The sequence below is a fragment of the Daphnia carinata genome, chromosome 2 (assembly GCF_022539665.2).
Source record: "Daphnia carinata strain CSIRO-1 chromosome 2, CSIRO_AGI_Dcar_HiC_V3, whole genome shotgun sequence".
In the NCBI taxonomy this organism is placed as follows: Eukaryota; Metazoa; Arthropoda; class Branchiopoda; order Diplostraca; family Daphniidae; genus Daphnia; species Daphnia carinata.
The window spans coordinates 4,536,085-4,557,399 of NC_081332.1; the positions used below are offsets into that span (position 1 = coordinate 4,536,085).

Sequence of the window (21,315 nt, forward strand, 5' to 3'; positions counted from 1 at the left end):
TGTCTCCTCATCTGTTTTTGAGAGCGCGCACAAGTTGCTCTGACTAAAGAAAACACGATTCATTGAATTTTTTTTTTAAATATAAATTATTTAAAACCGAAAAAAAAAAAAAAAACCAAACCCCAAATTTTCCGGCTGTGTTGAACCGTTTTGTTCTCTCTCTCTCTCTCTCTCTCTCTCTCTCTCTCTCTCTCTCTGTTTGTCTTTTTCTCACATTAGATAAAACGGGAGACACTGAAGGAGGAAGTGGAGGACAAGGGCGAGGGGCGCGTTTGGAGATTGGTAGTTTGCGTGATGAGAAAGGCGATGGAGCACAGAAACGTCTAGACGGACAAGTTCAGCTTCCCAACTTGGTGTAGGGCCATCGCTTCACTAAAGACACACACACACACACACACACACACACGCACGCACACACACACTAACCGCCACACCGAAAGTGTCTTGCGATCGGAGATGGGGGGTAGTGGGCGGGGTAGTGGGGGGGCTGTTAAGAATGTTCGTTGTTATCATCGTCTTTGGCTTCCTCATCGTCGTCCATCTTCTCCTCATCGGAGGAGGGCGAAGGGGAAGGTGACGAACGACGAGACGGACTCATGTGCCGATGGCTCAATTTGTTGCTGGCCGACTCGTCTTCCTCATCGTCTTCGTCCTCGTCGTTGTCGTACTTGTCGTCGTCGGCCGAACTCCGGCCGCCGGCCGCTTTAGCGTCCGCCTCGACGAAATTATTCAAATTGGCGTCGACGCTGTGATGGAAGCGAGAAGACAACAGTTTGCTCTTCTTCTTGTCGCGCTCTTCGCTACTGTCCCGATCCTCCGATTCGACACGGTCGCGTTCACGTCCGGCAGAGCTCTGCTGCCAGTGAGGGTTCACCCACTGAGGGGCGGCCGGTTTCCGGCTCCGACGAGACGATCTGGCCGCCTGCGCGGCCGGCTCCTCCTGCGACGACACGCTCAGGTGATTGCCGCCACCCGTCGTCTTGGCCGAAGCCATGGCCGTCATTAACGGGCTGGCCATCTTGGCGGGCGGTCGAGCGTCGCGTCGGTGCGCCGTCGTCGTCGTCGTCGTCGGCCCCGTCCGGCTCGACGTGTCCGATTCGCAGTCGCTGTCTTCGGCTTCGGAATCGCTGTGAGCGAGGGCCGCGGCGCGCTGCCGGGCCAAAGTCAAGTCCAGTCCTTCGGCTCCCGGCGCCATGTCCGGCGAAGGATTGCCGAGACCCATGCAGAATTGCGACAGCATGCCAGTGGCGTAGAAAGGATACGGCATGCCCAGCGAGGCCATCATGTTCAAATTGCCGGCCAATTGAGGAGGCAAGCCGGCCAGGGAAGCGGGCAAATTCATGCCGCCCGCTCCAGGGCCAGGGTGATGGCCACCGCTGCCACCGCTGCCACCGCTGCCACCACCTGTGGCGGCCGCGTGGTGTCCCGAAGCGTCCGCATCGCCGGCGGCCACTTGCATTTCAAAGAGGCGCTGATGGAAGAGCAAGCGGAAGTGGATGGGATCAAATTGTCCCGAACTTTCACGGCCGCCGCCGCCGCCGCCGCCGTTGAGCGTGGCGGCCGGCGAAGCGGACGACGAGATCTCCTCCTTGGCCGAGCAATCCAACGAGTTGGACTGTTGCTGCTTGAGGCGCATTCGGTGGTTGTGGAACCAGTTGGTGATGGTGCGCGTCGACAGGTTCAACTCCTGGGCCAGGAATTCCATGGCCGACGTGCTGGGATACGGGTCCAGGCTGAAGGCCAGCTTCAGGGCCTCCTTTTGCTGGTCAGAAAAGAGGATTCTCTGCTTCTTGGCCGGTGACGGCGACGAGGAGGACAGCGAGGCGCCGGCGCCCGTCGTCAACGACGTCGCTTGATGGTTCTGCCCGCCGTACGGTGACGGACTGCCGCCCATCGAGCCGTCGTTGCTCGAATTGTCGCCACCCATAAACGAGTTGGTGTTGCTGGACGCGTTTGAATTGGGAGCGACGTCATTGGGGCCCATGGGGAAACCCAAATCGCGTCGCCGTTTACCGGCTTCCCGTCGCTCCGTCTTGAGGCGCTGGATGTGTTCGATGTTGCGCGGGTCGCTCAACCACAACTGCATGCGGATGAACGGCTCCCGGCCCTTGATGCTCAACATGTGCCACGGTTTCGGCTTGGAGAGCAACTCGGAGACGGATCCCTGCGACAAGCCCAGCACGGCTTCGCCAAAAATCTGAAACAAAACGAAACAATTTTGAATGAATAACACATTGGCTTCAAGACGATGTGTTTTTCAAATTTGAGCACAGACGTACGGGGCAAAGGGATGTAATGTCAAATGAAAAGTGTACCTTTTGTCCAATGTTGTTGGCCAGGAGGACTTCCTTGATCTTGGTCGTCATTCCCTGAGTGTCCAAGTCTTGCGTCAAAGCGGCTAACTCGTAGACGCTGTGGGCCGGCAGGGAGTAGGCCGCCAAGGTGGGAATGCCCGATCCGGATAAACCGTGGCCGGCTGATGGCGTTGAATTGTCGTCCATCGGACTGGGCGTCGTGCCGTTGCTAGTCGCATTGTTATTATGGCCGCCCAGCTGCGCGCCGGACAATGATTTGCCGACGGAAGTGGAGCCGGAATTCTTCTCGCTCTTGATCAGAACTGGAGACGGATGCAATTGTTGTTGATGTTGTTGTTGTTGTTGTTGTTGATGTTGGGCTATCTGAGACGCGAGGCTGCGCTGATTGAGGCTCGACTGGGCAGACATGAAATGGGCCAACGTAGCGCCATACGTCAAGCCAGTCGGGATGGGACTCGACCGCCCGGATAAGGACGAATTCAAATCCATTCCGGCTCCGTGTGTCAGCGATGCGAGCGCGCTGGCGGGACCTCTGAGGCCGTGAAGAGCCATGGCCGAATGGGCGAGGCTGTTGGGCGATAGATCCATACCACCAGCTGAATTGACACCGACCGACATGGCCGGCGACGTGGCCGGCATCGACGTCGGTGTCATCATCTTTACCACCGAATTCTTCAAAGCCGATTCTGTTTTGAAAACGAAAACGAAAAGGCATTTAACATTCAGGACGTGCTCTAGCGGCAATGTCTGTGTGATTTTGTTTCGGATGGAAAGAAATTGGGAAAAAACTTACGTGATGATCCCGAATAGCCGCCCGTCCGCATCAGTTTCTCCGGCGCGATTTTGTACTGGGACGCCACCAACTTGTGCACGGCGTTCTCGTCCTCCAAGAAGATCTTCATCCGGATGAACGGTTCACGCCCTTTCTGAGTCAGCATGTGCCACGGTTTAGGCCTGGCCAGCAGGTCCGACACGGATCCCTGAGAGAGGCCCAGCACCGACTCGCCAAACAACCGCTGGCTAATAGAATACTGGCTCAGCTGTTCTTTCACCTAAACAATGGCAAATCAAAAATGCTAAAATTAGATTTCAAATCAATTGTGCTAATTCCAAACGGCATTTTGCAAGCCCCACAATATTGTTCTCCCTCCCTCCCTCCCCCCCCCACCTTCCCGTTTTACTATTGTGCCGATGCAATTCATTCCCGTGCGCTGTCGCTTATTGAAATAGCTGAATTACGCAAAACGGGGGGGGGGGGGGGGGGGGGGCGGCGAAGAGAACGCGTTGTCCCGAAGTGAACGTGAACGACGGGAGAAAGGAAGAATAGCAGGTGCAAAATGCATCCAAAGGAGGGCACAGAGGGAGAAGAGGGGTGATTTAAGGTTCATTGAGAGCTCTTTTTTTTTTTTTTTTTTTTTTTTTTTTTTTTGAACGGTTCTATTTCCTTCTTTAGACTTGCAATGAAAACAATTGATCCCAGACCGCCAGACATAAAGAATGGGAAGCGGGATGGCAAAAGTGGTGGTGGTGGTGGTGGAGGAGGGGGGGGGGGGAGTGGCACACCGGAGAAGAATAGAGAATGCAGTCTGTATATATATATATATCGTGACTTGTGGCTCGCCTCTTTGTACAAAAACTCGAACACAGATGGGGGTTCAATGGGTGTGCGTTCACGGTGTACCAACAACAACAACAACAACAACAACAAGTCACAAGGTTTCCTTGAATGCACGCCGGTAGGAGGTCGGTCGGTAGAATCGCAAGGGGAGATGGAGCGCGAGTTTGGATTTACTACTCTAAAACTCCTTCCAGGTATTTTCAATTAGCTACGGCCAGAAAGAGACAATAGAGACTCGAACGTCGCCGCGCGTCTCTTGCATTCACTCCCGTCTACGCCCAACGGGCGAAATGGCGCTACAAGGGGGTTGAGGGGGAGGTAGCGAAACAAAGCCAACACACTATTTGTTCAAAAATAAGAAGAAGGTAACCGTTGCAAGAAGCTATTGTGCGTGCATTTATAGAAGACGAGCATCCACTGTAAACGATCAAGCACCCCCCCCCCCTTCACCCCCAAAAATAGCAAAAGAGTACGGTAAACTCTTCGTCTGTAATGCTGCTTTGGCCATTGTGTGTGTGCGTAGCGTTACGCTCGCTCATACCGCTACATCACCCGCTACTCAAAGTTGATGTACGATACCTTCCCTCTCTTCCTAAACAATGCGCCAAAGCGTTCCGGGCGAATCAAGACGTCACAACAATTGGGAAAAGCGCGCGCGCGCTCGAAATCTTGGCATACTCCAACAACACATCTATCTAAACCCCCCTCCCCCCCCCCTCGTTTTTAATGAGTTTATTGATTGGCAAACACACAGACACACGCACTTCGTATTCGGTTAACGCTTCAATGCCCAAAAGCTAAAGATTTCCCATTTTCGTTGCCCATTGTGTGTGTGTGTGTGTGTGTGTTACGTTTGTGTCAGTGTGTAAGTTGTTAAGCCATGTGGGGTGGTGGTAAATGAGAAACGAAGCGCCGGATGTAAACGAATGAGGAGAGAATAGGCAAAATAAAAAAGAAAAAAAAAAAAAAAAAAAAAAAAGGAAGTGCGATGCGGTAGATGGGTAATCTTACCTTTTTGACGATGTCTTCCGTGTTGAGGTTCTGGTACGTGTCGAACTGTTGCTGGGTGATGGGAGGCAGGATGGCTTTCATCGGCCGCTGCGTCACTTGCGGCAGAGTCGGGTTGGCCGGCTGCGACATTAGCGAATTGGTGATGGAGGCGATGCGCTGGAGCGGCGAAGCCACGCCGCCATTGCCAGCCGCGACGCCCCCACCGGCAGCGCCACTTCCGGCGGCTCCTGTCGTCGCCGTATTGGACTCGTCCGGCGACAGGCTCGAAGACGGCCGAAGAATGTTGTGCAACGAGTGAGGCATGTAGAGGCTACCGATCGCATTGTCCGTCGATTTCGACGAACTGTGCAGCGCCAAACTGCTGTTGGCCGCCTCTCCGGCCACGCTCTTGCTGCGCTCGCCATTCTCGGCGGCCGGCGCGAGCAGCAGCGATTTGTGATTGGCCGACGAGCCGACGGCCGATCTCATTTTGCCCACGTCCCGCTCCGAGCTTTCCTCGTCGCTCCGCGCGCTTCCGGCGCCCGTGGCGCTCTTGGGCAGCGACAGGTCTTGAGGGAAACCGTTGCTGACGTGTGCGCCGCCGCTCATTGTTGTCGTCGATTGATGTTGGCTTCCGGCGCTGCCGACGGGCGTCGACGTCAAATGGCCGGCGGCTGTGGCCGTCGTCGTCGATGTCGCGTTGGCGTTGGACGACGACGGCGGCTGCATCAACCGGTTGAGCTCCTGTTGATAGACATCGAGGGCCATGCGAATTTCTTCGGGCGTCCGCTCAAAGAGTGCGCTAGTGTACGATCTATGAATATAACGCGCAAAACACACGAGAACATGAAAAAAAAACCAAAAAAAAAAAAACCAGTTCGGTCAGTCAGCACGTTTTGTTTTTTGTTGTTGTTGCGTTTCGAAAAACAAAAAAGAACAAAAAAAAAAAAAATAAAAAATAAAATCCCGATCGTTCGGGATCCATTCTGAGACACTTCTATTTTAAGTCGACGCCGAGCTGCGTGTACATAAGAATGCCCCCCCCCCCCCCCCTTTTTTTTTTTTTTTTTTTTTTTTTTTTTTTAATGTGCGAAGGAATTTACTTGTTTTCTTCGTTTGCTAAAACCGCACGGGGTATGTACGAAACGCCCGTCGGCGGATGCACACGAACAAAACGATAAGCAAGAAAACAAAAACTCACGAAAATTGAAAGAGAGAGCGCTGAAGCGTGTTGCTTCTTGCGCCATTAAGAAAAACCAAAAACAAAATGACTCGAAAGCTCCCGTAGTAGCAAAGTTTCTTAGTTTTCTATTTTCTTTTTTTTTTTTTTTTTTTTTTTTTTTTTTTTTCCACTATCACTTGGTTGAAATGGACGCCAAAGTGATGAACGATCGAGCGACACGAATGTCGGGCCATTGTAAATCAATCTAGTCACACTATCGCTATTTTTTGTTTTCTTTTCAATGTATAATCATTTCGTTTCTTCCTTTTTTCTTTTTTTTTTCCATTTGCTTGATGCAAATTGATTTTTATTTATTCTTTCCCACCCCCTACCCCCCCCCCCCCTTCGTTTCTTAGGCCGATTGTCGTAAAGCACACGTTACCTATTGTAGTCGCGGAGATTGGACGCCATGGCTCTGGAACCGCCACCGGCTGCCAGGGCCGATAATCCGGATAGGTGGGCCGGATTGAAAGCGGCCGGATTGAAAGCGGGCGATCCGCCCGACATCATTTTCGCCAGCTCGTCGTGATAGATGCGCAGCACTTGCTCCTGTGAAATGTCGTCGTGGTCCGGCTTGCGTCCGCGACGTTGCTGCTGTTGCTGTTGCTGTTGTTGTTGTTGCAACAAGAGGTTAGCGCTGCTGCTGCTACTACTATTGTTGTTGTTGTTGTTGTTGTTGTTGTGGTGGTGGTGATGGCTAGACGAAGAAGTCGGCGTCGTAGTGGTCGTCGTGGCACTAGACGTTGATGTGGCATTGGCTCCAGCCGACGGGCAGATCGGTTCCACTTTGGGTCCGGGTGATGGAGTCTACCGGAAATCAAAGAGAAAAACAAAACAAAAATGCGTGTTAGGAACGTGATAACAAAAACAGATATGGATAGACGTCATCGGCACAACACGCCATCGACTTAGCTATTTGAATAGCCATCTGGAAATATCCATAATATACGATCGAAAGCTTGAGAACAAGCTGCTCATTTTTTTTTTTGCCTCTCTTTCGAGCGAAGGGGGATGTGCTACTCGCCAGCGAAATATTTCATTTTTAATGCGAGGGAGGGCGCGGGCAAAAGACTGGCGCAACGAGCGAAACGGTCCATTTAATGTCCCGACGTGCTCGTTTTCTTTCGCGGTGGCCGAAACGAGCCGAGCGCAAGAGCCTTCCCCGCCCACACTCTCGGGCGTCGATCTAATACATAAGGATATTTTCTCTTCCTTCTCTTCCATTGCCTCGTCGTTAACTAAACAGATGTTCTCCAAGCGCTATAGGGGGCTACTAAATATATACTCAAGCCGGGCAATTTTCTACAAACAAAAAACTCGAAACACACAAATCGATTTTTGTTTTTGTTTTTGTTTTTCCGGTTCTCTCTATTGGACATCCGATTTGTTTGTCAACTTCCCAATTTTTTTATGAGCCATGCCCGGTCTTTTCTCTTTACAAAAAAAAAAAAAAAAAAAAAAAAAAAAATTGATACCCTGTTATTTATTTTTACCTGTGTTTGGCTGGGCGGTTTGCTCTCGTCGCTCCCAGAGTCGTCGACTTGTTGCGCCCGTAGTGCGGCGCTGGCCTCGTGCAGGATGTGGGCGATCCGTTCCTCGGTAACGGAGCTCTCCTCCGTCTTGGTCGCCACTGACGAGCCCGTTTCCTTTCCTGAATAAAAGAAAAATAAGAAAGAAAAATTTTTAAAAAAAATTGAAGGATACGAATGTCAGTTTTCTTTTTCAGCGATAATTACAGCGTTGTCTCATTCTAAATTACACGTCCGTCCGTTTCACAACTCAACGATGATCATAAAAAACAAAGAAACAAAAAAAACAAAAAAAAAAACTGAATGTACTATATATCTAAGAAAAAAACCATTGAAGCGTGAGATCAAGCGACCAGGCGTCAACGAGAGAGTTTGATCAATGAGTTGACTGGAGCGGCACACTAGTCAGTGAAGGGGATATGGCCGCTGTCTATTCTTTTTTTTTTTTTTCTTTCCTTTTTTCTTTATTATTATTATATCTGCCCCACATTACATAGATGTGAGATAAAGAGGAAAGAAGGCAAAAAAAGAAATAGATGGATAAATCTCTGGTAGATGAAAGACACCATGAAAAAAAAAAAAAAAAAAAAAAAAAATGAGCGTACGAATGAGGAATGGAAACAGTTCCACAGAGCGTGACTGTGTACTGCAGGGCCACTTTCTTTTTTTTTTGCGGGTTCCTTTTTTTTAGTTCGCATTTTTTAAAATTTTCTCCTACCGACATTTCAAAGATGTTATAGTTTATACCCGATATTTAACTACTGGTCTTTTTTTTTTTTTTTAAAGGGTGTCTGTGTGTTTCGAAACGTTATTACGATAGTGAAATCTCTTCTCAGAGTTCTCTTAACATTAAAAAAAAAAAAAAAGTGGAAGAACGAACACATGTGGATATAAATAAGGTAAAAAGAAAAAAAGAAAAAAGAAGAAGAAGAAGGAGAGAGATAGAGAGACAGCTGGAGAGATGATGGATGGTGAGATGTCAAACATCCATCTCTCTCTTTTTCCTCCTTCTGCGTTTGTCGTCTCGGGCTGCCGGCCTTGAAATAGAACTTTTTGGCTGCCGGGCAAGAGCGGGAATCGAAGTGGAAGAAGGATAAAAAATAAAAATCAAAAAATGAAATTGAAGAACTTGATTTGATATGAAGCGCGTAATGAGTAAGAGGTACAGCAAAGAAGGCGATGACTTCAAGAAAAAAAAAAAAATTGATCCGAAAAAAACCAAAACAAAAAGAAAAACAAGATCTATGGCACTGGAAATGAACACAGCCGGCATATTCAAACATGGCGCCAGTCCCGCAGCGCTATAAAAAAAAAAAAAGAAGAAAACCCTCAAGGCCTCAAATCATTTACGACGATGATGGCATTTGGCTTCCTGTTTTTTTTTTTTTTTTTTTTTGAACATGGTTTCCCTAATTTTTTTTTTTTTTTTTTTTCTTTTTCTTCTTCTTTTAAATCATTTCCAAAATGTCACCGGCCCAATCGAGATTTTCTAATTGGTTAGAGGTATTCAAACTATGCCCTCGTTGAGGACAATTGGCCACATCATCCGGAAAATAAAACAAAATAAAAAAAAAAAGGAAGAAAATTCAAATAGTCTGGTAAATAATCAAAACAAACCGCTGGCAGAGCGGATCGTTTGTTTTGCCATCGTCCAAACGCCACCGCCAACTTTGACGAATGCCATCGGTTTGATCTTGCGGGAGTGCCCATTAGGAACTGCCGCCGCCGCTGCCGCCGCCGCCGCCCCGGATCATCATCATGTCACATGCCTTTCTCAACTCGCCCGTCTTCCTTCTTCCCCCTCCCAAACTCACCCACTCCCGTCTTCCATCTCTCTCTCTCTCTCTCTCTCTCTCTCTATATATATATATATACACACACACACACACACACACTCATATACACACACGATCGCAAAATCGTGTATAGAATGTTAAAGGGCTTTATAACGAGGTCGCCAAGCGATGAAATCATCGCTTCTTGTTTCCGATAATTCAAAAATGTGTTTCGCATTTAGTTTGTTTGAATTGAACGCCCTTCTTCTCTTTTTCCCCCGTTCGCCTTTTCAACACATTTCGAAGCCTTTCGATGACGTCACGATTTCAAGTTGAATATCAAATTTCATTGCAAAAATAAAATAAAATGCATTTTTTTTTTCTGTTTCTTCATACGTCGCTCGTCGTGTCTCACGTCGTAAAATCTCACGCAAAGCGAAAAAAAAAAAAAAAAAAAAAAGGAAAAAAAATATATCGACCGCGGCGCTTAAAGTCCCCGAGGGATGATAAGTCGTTAATGAGAGCAGTGCCGTGCCGAGACCATTCATCACCTTCTTTTCGTCCTAGGGGTTACACTACGGGATACGAGCTACAGTAGCATAAAACGCTAGCAAACAAGCAACGGCAAAGAAGAAGTAAAAGAAGAAGTCGACAAAGATAAAAACATACACAGCAAGAGGTCCTGCTTAAAGGTCCTCAAGGAAGAATTATCCCTCAAAGGGGTGGGGGGGGGGGGCGGGGTTATCATTTGCTTTTTTTCCCGCAGGATGAATAGCGTGTGAAAACATGACAGAACGCATCGTCGTCCACGTTTTTTTTTTTTTTTTGTGACCCTTCATCTAAATTGGGGCTAAATATTTTTTTTCTTAGTTTGTCATTGAAGGTCTTTCGTGTTTTTTTTTATTTTTAATGTCCCTACGTTTTTTTGTGGAATGACAAACCACATCACAAGAACACAGAAAGAGAAATGAGTGTAGTAATAGAGGAGGAAAAAAAAAAAAAATGAAAATAACCGTCACCGACGTCGATGACAGAATGGAGGAGAGAGAGAGAGAGAGAGAGGGCGGAATAGCAAATAAAATAAAACCACACCCTGTTTCCGGTGAGATTCTAATCTCTTTCTTTTCTTTCCCCCACCCCTTTATTTTCCTTCTTTTAAGCTCAAATTTTGAACAATTCCAGCTGTTTTTCCCTCTTTCTCCATTTATTTTTGTTGTTGTGTTCTCGCTCCTTACAACAAGCGAGTAATGATCATTAAAAAGAAAGAAAGAAAGAAAGAAAGAAAGAAAAAAAAAAAAAAAAAAGGAACTGAAATTCCAAAGCGGCCTCTTTCATTCGCAGCGCTCTCATTGCCGGCAGTGTTTTTTTTTTTTTTTTTATTTCTTTCCATTTTTTTCACCGTTTCTTTCTCTTTTAATCATTTATATAACAAATACCCTCCCCTCCTATAATTTCGTTTCCCTCTCCATTCACATCATTCCAAAATAAACGAGAGCTAGCGGCATATTTGTCACACAAAAATTGTCTCCTTACGCTAAACGGGTCACCCCAAAAACCAAGAAAAAAAAACAAAAAACGGATCAATGAATAATCAAAAATGAATGGCGAAAAAAAAAAAAAATTGAATGGTTTGTTTCGTATCGAATAGCAAACGACTCGTAAAAAACCGTTACTACGGTTAGAGAAAAAGGAAAAACGATTGCTAATGATAGTACCTCGATTAAGCGCAAATGTCGATGTGATTGCATTGCCTATTTCCTCCTATTTCTTTTTGCTTTTGTGATCGGCGCGTTTACGAACAATCGAACACACATCGAACGTCGCAAGGGATGACACAACATCAGAAAGGCTCACCGCAAACCGCACACACACACACACACACACACACACACACGTACACACAGAAAATCCAAACAGACGGGGAAATCGACACGACCGGCAGCTGTTTTTCCCACGCGTTTCTACGTCGAGTTGGGCCGAAAAAAACAAACAAAACAAACTTAGCGCTGCGGCTGGGAATTTTTGTTTTTTCCCTCCCGTCTTCGTGAGTCTCTCCCATAAGCGACCGTTCAATTGTTGAATCAATCTTAGATTACACACCGATAGAGAGACGGGGGTGGGGGGAAAAATAGAAAGGCGAAACGAAAGAGGAAATCAAAAATGGCGGAATTTTACGTCAAGACTTTGAAAAAAAAAAAAAAAAAAAAGAATTTTCCTTATTGTGCGTGGTGTCGCCATTATGCTTTTGTATTAGCCTTCGGATGGATGGATGACAATCGACGGTGTTGCCAAATAAGTTAGTTACGTCATTTGAATTTTTTTTTTTTGTTGTTGTTGTTGTTGTTCTCGTTTTGCTATTGTCGTTACCGATGACTTTCACTTTGACGTCTTTGGATAGCTGTCGCGTAATATCGATAGAATCAGCCAGTTACGGCCGACCGATTGCCAGGTATATCAAGCAACAGGCAAGAAGGTAAAAAAAAAAATGAAGAAAAACACGGACAAAAAAAAAAAAAACGGACTAATTATTGTATAGAATCGCCACAGCTGTCGAGACCTTGAGATCCATTGAGCTTAACAGTTGACTGGTTAATAGCTAGTGACGCACTTGCAACAATTTTTTTGTCGTTTTTTTTTTTCTTTTTGTGACCATTGTGGCTGTTGCTGTGCTGTTGCTATCGTAAACGACTTGTCTTTAAAAAAACCCTCTCCCTTTCGACAATTACTAGCCCGACTGTTTGTTGTAGACTTCTCTTTGTCAAGTCAGGTCATGTTATATCGTCTCTTTTTTTAAAAAAAAAAAAGCTCTCCTTTTCCCCCCGCTTTCTGAAATGAAAACGACCACGAGTGAAAAAAACAAACGCAAAAGTGAGAGAAACAAAAAAACAAAAAAACAAAAAATGAGGAATAAATATCTCTCAGCTCAACGGGTAGTGGCTAAATTTAAATCCTCCCGCTGAGCTCGGGCGAGTTGCCACCAGGGCCAATATCCAATAGGACAACTACCGGCGACCCCCCGTCAACGCAAAAAAAAAAAAAAAAAAAAGAAGAAGAAGAAAAACATCTGACGGGTTTTCTTTCTTTTTTTTTTTTTTTTTTTCACCGAAACAACATACACGACAAACTATCGAGAATGAGTCTATGAGACGCTCGGGAATGTGTTCCTCTTTTTTTTTTTTTTTTTTTTTTTTCGAGTGACAAGCGAAAATAATAATAAAAAAAAAAGTCTGGGGACTATTCGACCCAACAACAACAACAACAACCAGCGTGAAGAAAGAAAACGAATTTTGATGTTTCTTTTCTTTTTTTCTTTTTCAAAAATGGGAAAACCGATCCAAATATATCCCCGCCCGTTTCTGGAGAATCCAGGGTGCGGATTGTACCGATGAGCCTGACAACATTTTCCAGTTCTTTTTTTTTTTTTTGTTTTTTTTTTTGTTCTTTCCCTCCCGTCCCGTTTCTACGCGCGCGCTTGTGCCTGTGTGTGTGTGTTAAGTTGGTTATTTGACGTTGCGCATGTGACGGGATTGATTGGATGAACATGTCACTGCGATTGGCGGCAAATGACTCTTTCAGCGGCCGCCAAGGAAAGAGATACGTCGTTCTTTCGAATTAAAACAAAACAAAAACAAGGTAAACATATATATATATATATATATATATATATAAGAAAAAAGAAGGCCATCCCCGAGAGAGGAGAACAAGTAGGCAGCGGGAGCAGAAAAGAAAGAGGAAAAATAAATAAACAGATACGAAAAACTAGGACAAATAGAACCGACACTCCGAAAGCGCATAAAGATTTCAGAGTATTACGAGATCGAAACCCTCTCCAAGCGAAAAAAGAAAAGAGATGTGTTTCACATGTGTCCGTTAAGAGGCTTAGCAGATCGCCACGCAAATGACCAAACCCACTCGCACTGTCTCATTACGTATTTATAGATCAAGAGCGCAACTTGTACATTTTTCAAAAATGTCAAAAAAAAAAAAAATAAATAAATAAATCAATAATAATAATAAAAAAAAAAATGAAAATCTTTTTTCTCGATTACGGAATAGGGAAATGGCAAGTCGGCTTTGTTTCTTCTATTCATATTTAGAACCCCCGCTCCCCAATCCCTTTTTGCTTTGCGTGTACGACGTTAGTGGAAAAGAGCAAGGCACCAAACAAGAGAGAGAGAGAGAGACGGCCATACAACGGCGAGTTCAGCGAGGTTTCATTTCCATCTCAAACGAAACAGAGAAAGAGACAAAAAGGGTAGCGGACTAACTTTTCTCGTTCTCCGTCGAGATTACAGACTAAAGGCAAAGGCAGAAAGAGGCGCACCGGATAAGATCCGAATAGATGGCGATAGAGGATTGAACTTTTTTTTTTTTTTTCTTATTTGTAATTATTGACACTGGCCCCTCTGCTAAAAGCATCTGACCGCGCCGTCTTATTCAAAGTATCTTTTCTTCTCCATCTCCTTATAAAGAAGATGAAGTGAGCCGGATGCAAAAGAAAAAAGAAAGGAAAGGAAAGGAAAGGAAAGGAAAGGAAAGGAAAGGAAAGGAAAGGAAAAAAAAAAAAATAAAATAAAATAAAATAGGGGAAAGACGCCGGCCTGAACGACGGGCCGTGGGGAGTTTGGCAATATGCAGATCAGGTCGCCATTGTTGGTTCTGTCATCCGATTCGGAGCGAGTTTTCTGAACGCATAATATCGTTTCTCTCTTCTTTACATTCCCCCCCCCCCCTTCTTCAATAAAAGGCCAAAAAAAAAAAAAAAAAAAAAGAAAAAAGTTTGTTCATTAAGATGGACCCTGATTGGAGAAAACGGAACCCACCGTTTCTCCCTCTCCGCTCACGCTGCTATTCGAGATCGGGATAACGGAGGGTGGGGGGCAAAAGAAATGAACGAGTTTCATTTTGATGATACCCTCGACATTGGAACAAGGCGAACCAAAACTTTTTGCTGCTCTTCTTCTTCTTCTTCTTCTTTTTGATTCGACTCTTTTGGATATTTGCACGGGCTTATACAAGATGGACGGATGCCATTTGAAAGCAGAAAAAAAAAACAAAAAAAAAAACCGGGGCCGGCTGATAGTCAAATGCAAAAGACTTTTGCTTAAACTCCCCGACATGTCGGGGCGACAGCAGAAAAAAAAAAAAAAAAAAAAAACGAATCCTTGATTAAACCAACCCTCCCCCTTCCTCCCCCCCCCCCCCGCGAACTACACACACAGTTACACACTTGGAAATAGAAGGGGTTTTCTTTCGTTTTGCATCCGTTTGATACGGACGCGAGAGAATCTCGGCTCCGTTTGGCACACACTGGCTTCTCTAATATTTAAAGGGGGATAAGAGTGGCCTACTTATTTCCATCTGTTTTTATCGGTGCTCATCATCATCGACGGGGCCTAAAAACTAGACGACGCCAGACGGGCCAATCAAGCCGCCCTTTTTTTTTTCCCTTTCGTCCCCACCCTTTTTTTTACAAGATAAACCTAACCATCGCTTCGGCATAGAAGAAGAATCGCATTGAAACGGAAGGAGATGGATCGAGATGCCATGGCTGGCGGCGGCCAACTTTTCACGACCCTTTTTCTTTTTTTTTTTTTTCTTCATAATTACCAAAGAAGAAAAAAAGGCAGCGCACATTGGGCTGATACAGTTAAGTAGCGAACAGTTGCTCGACAAAAGAATGGAGAAAGAGTAATCATCATTTGATTAGAACTCATTTCCTGGAGTGTTTAGGTCTCTTTCGCTTTTGTGTTGCCCTCGCACCCGCCGACTTGGACTTTTTTTTTTTTTTTTTTTTTTTTTTTTTTTTTTTTTTTTCGTGGACCGCGAAACGACAATGTCTTCATCGTCAGTTTTAACAAGAAATAAAAATTTAAAAAAGAAGACGGTTTTTCTTTTCGACGCGCATTTTTTTTTTTTTTTTTTTTTTTTTTTTTTGGATAATGACGACAATAAAAAAAAAAAAAAAAAACCGAAACGAATAGGAGTTGCTGCTGTGTGTGGTGCGGGGCTGCCGATATTTACCTTGTGGGAAACAAGAACGAGCAGGGGGGGGGGGAGGAAAAGAAAAAGGGAGGAATAAAAGATGATGGGGACAACAAAAGGTGATTAAGAAATGAAAAAGAAAAAAAAAGAGATACCGACGCCGCCGCTGCCACCTCGACATATAGAACGCACGCGTGTGTTCTTGGCGGTGGGATATCTTCATCTATCGGCTCCCACATTTTCTTCCTCAGTCGGTTCGTAACAAAAGCTACCTTGATCCCTCCCCCCCCCTCCTCCACTCCCTTTTTAACTCCCGGTCTCTCAGGGATTTTCTTGTTCGACGCGCATTTTTTGTTTTTTTTTTTTTTTTTTGGTTCAAAAATAATTATTTATATTTTATTTTTCCTTCATCGCCACAAGAAGAATGAAAAAAATGAAGACATAACGGCGGCGGCGGTGTCTCTTTTAAAGTTTCTTAGCCAACAAAAACAGTTGCGCATCGGCTAGTAGGAACGATGTTGGAAATAATAAAAATAATAAAAAAAAAAAAAAAAAAAAAAAAAACCCAGCAAGCAGAAACAAGTGAAGTAGAGAGAAAATAGGGGGCAACAAAGTTAATCGACGCCGACAAAAGGTGTGCGACGCGCGCACAGCTTGCGGGATTGCGCGGCTATTGTCTCCGCACGGTGACATCGAAACTGACGTCACCCGCGGATGAAGATGCAAGTAGATCACAAGTCAAGCAAATCGCAAACGAAAAAAAAACAGAATCTTTCTCCTATTTACAAAAATAGGAAAGAAAATACCGAAAAGACATTCCGATCGGCCATCATTTTCAAATTCAAAGTCATTTCACAACTATAAAAAAGAGGCGAAAAAAAAAAAATAAATAAATAAAAAATAAATAAATAAAAATTGCGGAACAAATACAGAGATACGTGTACGGGACTGTGAGACGAGGATGCGCTTGGCTAACGGACCGTACTGGCGTCCAATAGTCGAGTGCTTCGTCTCACCAGAAAAAAAAAGAAAATCGATTCCTGCCCATCATCATCAAAAAAAAAAAAAAAAAAAAGAAGAAGAAGAGAACCAACTGCTTCCTGAAAAGCGGAATGATAGTTGGAGGGTTGCTGTCATTTTTCGTTTTCCAAGAAGTTGATGATGATGATGGACATGGGCGTCACCAATACGTGCATCCGTTCGATGTTTTTTTTTCTTTCTATTCTCTCATCCGCCGTCTGTCTCATGAACGGGAGACGGCGCGCCATGACCCACACACACAAATTGAACGGGAGAGACCACTGCCGCCACCAGTTGCCCCCGAGAGTCGATTGGCGACGGACAAAATAATCGACCTGACTACTCCTACCGCTATTACACACACACAGCCGCTGTGTACGCCGCCAGTCCAGGTCGAGACCTGTTGATCTACTGTTTGTTTTTTTTTTTTTTTTTTTTTTCTGGAACAAAATGCCCTGCAGGAGCGATGGGATTGTTCACCTTCGATGCAATCACGTCTATTAAAAACACCCAAAATAAGAAGAAAAAGAAGAGTAACGAAAAAAAAAGGGGGGGGGGAAGGGAAGCAATGAGATAATGGGTCCGTGTTACTCTTCTTCTTTGACAGTCTCCTTTTCTTCTTCTTCTTCTTCTCATAGTCGATTATTTCTTTGTGGCTATTGTGTGTTTTGTTGACTCCCGCTGGCAATGCTGCCAGCCATTTATTATATAAATGTGTCCCCCCCCCCCCCCACCTTTTTTCTTTCTCTCCATTTTTATTGGTTTTATTTGAAATTTTCTTCTTTTTTTTTTTTTGGTGGGGCGGCTTTGGTGCCATTCGCCAGCCGACTGTTTTTTTTTTAATTGGTTTATTTTCTTTCTTTGGTTGTGTGTATAACAGACGATCACGAAGACCCTTTTTTTTTGCGGTTTGGCGGGACTTGTTTCATTTTTAACCGCTGGTATTTTTCTTCTTTTCTGTTGTACTACCAATTCGACGGGTGCAAGAGTAATAAAGCTTCATTTCCGTTCCATAAGCGGGCACGACACGTACACACACACACACACACGTAGACTGGCTTGTGTATACCGGTCGTCAGGTGATGATGATGATGATGATGAAGGAGAGGAACGAAAGCACCAACACAACAACGGCCAACAACAAAAAAAAATAAAAATAAAAATAAAAATCTAAAATGATGGGGGTAAAGGCGGGGCTTGCGGCCTCCCGGCGTCTTCCAGATATATAAACGACGCATAATAAGTATAACTTCTTCTCCAGCAGAAATAAAGAGAACACATTCGGATAAAAGAGTTGCAGGTAAAAAAAAAAAAAAAAAAAAAAAAAAAAGAAAGAGAGATAATAATATCATAGTGTGGGTCGATAGTCAAATGCTGCCGGGAGCATTAAAAAAAGAAAAGAGTTCCTACATCGAGCGGGCGATGAAGGTTTTGACCGTGGGAGAATTCGACGGAGCCAAACGAAACGGCGCAAAAACCCTGCCGCCACCTCTACACACTGAGAGGTCGTCCTCATCTTCCAGCTCCTCTTCTCCTCTTCTTCTTCTTCTTCTTCTTGTTATTATTATTATGATGATGATTTCTTGTTCCCCCTTCTCTTCTTATTGCCATCTTTTTTTTTAAACTTCGAAATGCGGTGATAGTGTGTGGTAGCTTCTTGTGGTTCTGGTTCAATCGCTCTTTATTTTCATTTCTTTTCTCGAAAACTTATTACCCGAACAAGGGCAAAAAAAAAAAAAAAAAAAAAAAAAAAAAAGCCATTCGAAAATGATTGCATCAAACACACACACACACAAAAAAGTGGCATTGCCATTGAAAGAAAAGGTTTTTTTTTTTTTTTCTTTTAAAGATCATGGAGTCACCACACAACACGGCAGTGATTAGCGGTTTGACTGGCACTTTTTATGAAAGATGAAGAAAAAAGAAAGAAATGGTTTGAAACCAGTCGACCAAGAGAGCGCCAGGGTGCCGACTGATGTGTGTGTGTGTGTGTCTCTTTGTACTGTTTGTAACCCACAAATAAAAAGGAGAACAGAAATATTGTCCGGCTAAGGCAAAGCTCATTTGACTGGAAAACGCCGAAAATGTGTGTGTGTGTGTGTGCGAGTCTGGCAGCGGTCAATCATTTCAAATTTTCCTTTGCTTCCCCCGCGCTTCATCTCCTTTTTTAGTTATGTATCAGATCGTTCTCAGTAAACTTTGATTGCTCCTTTAAAAAAAAAAAACCAAACGCGAGCGAGGAGGTAAAAAAAAAAAAAAAAAATGGCAGGTAAATCAAATGAAAAAAAGAAATGAGAAATAAATGCAAGAAAACTCTTGTACGAACAGACATGGATGCATAAGAATGATTTCCCCCCTCTGGGCGCTCTATATATTATCGTTCTCCCCCCTTTTTTTTTTTTCGCTTTTTCTGCCCTGTGTTTACGAAAAAGAGACGGAACACAATCGGGAAAGTCCAACCCACACAGCCCAAGAAAAAAGAAAAAAGAAAAAAGAAAAAAAACTAAAACAAGTGAAAATCCTTTCGCTATACCTATAATCTATAGCAATATATGTTGGCCTGCTCGTTTCATTTCCCTTGCCGTCTAGACCGAAAAACATCAAGAGCGCAACAATTTCTATAAGAGGCTACACATGAAAAAAAAAAAAAAAAAAAGACGAGCGCAACAGGTTGGTTTTTTTTTTTCTTTTTTTTTTGCTGGGCGCTTGCCCAGTCAGCCGTTGAATACGGCCGATAAGTCATCCACGCACACACAACACAGCTCTCTCTCTCTTTCTGTAGACTTCTTATCTCTTCACTCCATTGCTTCGCAACGGAATAATGGGCTTATAATTACCGCGTTTCAGGTAAACCTCGAGCCATATGCGAGTCAGTCCCCCCCCCTCCTCTCAATACATCGGCCTTCTTCGAACGTTAGACTTTTGAAACGATGAGAAAACGACATCTGCTCTATCGAGAAATAAGAAGAAAAAAAAAATGTGAAAAACCACAAAAGGTCGAGCAAAGTATATGGCAAACACGCACGCTCACGGTCCCCCCCCCACTCCCGATGAATGGCGTTCAGGTTGACTGACGCAGTCTTGCGGCTTCTTCCCTTTTTTTTTTTTTCCTAATTCTTATATTCTTTTCACAAGTAAAAAAAACATACTTCACAGGATGATGGAGAACGTCCAGCAGTAAGTAGTCGTACTACCGTAACATTCCTCCTTTATGGCCCCAACGTTGCAACACACGCATCGATATATACACGAGTTAGAAAGAAAAAAAAAAAAAGAGAAAGATTACGAGACCGTGGCGTTAAGGAAAAATCCAGAAGGAAAAGAGAAAAAAAAAAAAAAAAAACAAGCGACAGATCCAATCAAAAACGCTCATTTTGTTCGGCCAAGATTCCCTTCGCTAAAGAAATATCAAGAATTCTTCTAATGAAATATCGGGACAAGACAAGAAGGACGCAGAGGGGGGGGGAGGGGAGGAGAAAGACTATGAATACCAAGCTGTGTGTGTGAGTGTGTGACAGAGACAAGGTATAGACGCAAGTTTTCAAATAAAAAAAAAAAAAAAAAAAAAAAAAAAAAAAGAGGGACTCCCAAAAGTCCTATCAGATCTTGTCCGACAGAAATGACAGGCTTTAAACTAGACGAATGAGGAGAAGCAGGAGATGGGGGAGAGAGAGAGAAAGAGAAGAGAGAAATCCCGTGTTTCTGTGGGACCCGAAACATGAGCGACCCGGCACTATCCACTACACCACTCTCCTGATTCCGAAAGGGCCTCAAATCATCAGCGGTTTGACAAAAGCTACCTAGTAAGAAGAGAGGTGGGGGGGGGGGGGGGACTAGCTTTTCTTTTTCTTTTTTTTTCAATCTCAACTGTGGAAAAAAAATAAAAAAATAAAAAAATAAAATAGGCACGAAAGGACACCCGAAAAAAGAAAGAAAAATCAAACAAACTTTTGGTCCTCCTGTCTCAAGTCCTTGCACAGATGGTACCGTCAGAAAAAAACAAAACAAAAAAACAAAACAAAACAAGGCCAGTCGCCCAATTTGAATGGGACGTGATGGGAAGACAACACCGCAAAAGAATCCGAGAGCCCTGCCTTTTCGAAAATGTTTTTTTTTTTTTTTTCTTTCCCTATTTAATTTTCTTTTCTTCTCTCTTGATGGCTTGTCAATATCACAGAGGCCCCCCCCCCCTAAACTCTGTCCCCGTTATTCAAGAGCGACAGGCAATGACGAGCAAACGGAGAAAACACGTGAACATTGTTCGAAAGGAAAAGAGGCCTTTTCTTCTTCTTCTTCTTCTTCTTCTTCTTTGCCTGACGAGTTTCCCAAACGGGCAAGAGATCAGACATAAGAAGAGACTAATAACAACACATTTTTACCAATCGACCTTCTTTTTTTTTTTCTTGTTCGCCCTCCTTTTTTGTTGGCCTCAGAGTCCTCGGAACGATGTAACTTGTCAACTGCGTGCCTCATCACTTCATTAGAGATTTTATTTAGTTATTTTTTTTTTTTTCAAAGTATTTTTGGTAGAGAGGCGTAAAACAAAAGAACAACCCAAATGAAAAAGTCTAAACGCGGCAATATTCCAGCTAATAAAAAATCATCAACGCTGTTTTCATTTTTTGTTTGTCTTGTTTGTTTTTCTATTTTGAAGGTTGGCATACCGAGGCTGAAGGCACACAAAGACTTGGAACTCATCCCACAATGCCGGAAAGAAAGAAAGAAAGAAAACGTACATGTTCCATCTTTTCTCCCGAGTCTCTTATGCCTTTTTGTTTTATTCTTCAACATTTTATTCAAATGAATTCGGCTAAAAAAAAAAAAAAAAAAAAAAAAAAAGAATAGAAAAAAGAAACGAAAT

The 21,315-nt window shown here is 44.0% G+C and overlaps 1 protein-coding gene across 1 annotated transcript in view; it reads right to left on the bottom strand.

Moving 5' to 3' along the window:
* Positions 1-23: 23 nt before the first annotated feature.
* The window catches only part of LOC130686968 (homeobox protein cut-like), a 154,577-nt gene continuing 133,285 nt past the window's right edge, over positions 24-21,315 (bottom strand). Inside the window, exons 14-19 of the mRNA XM_057510128.2 lie at positions 7,639-7,796; positions 6,528-6,952; positions 4,945-5,737; positions 3,109-3,367; positions 2,316-3,001; positions 24-2,197 (exon numbers count right to left, since the gene is read on the bottom strand). Coding sequence (XP_057366111.1) covers positions 491-2,197; positions 2,316-3,001; positions 3,109-3,367; positions 4,945-5,737; positions 6,528-6,952; positions 7,639-7,796 — 4,028 coding nt within the window. The 3' untranslated portion in view covers positions 24-490. The remainder of the gene's footprint in view (positions 2,198-2,315; positions 3,002-3,108; positions 3,368-4,944; positions 5,738-6,527; positions 6,953-7,638; positions 7,797-21,315) is intronic.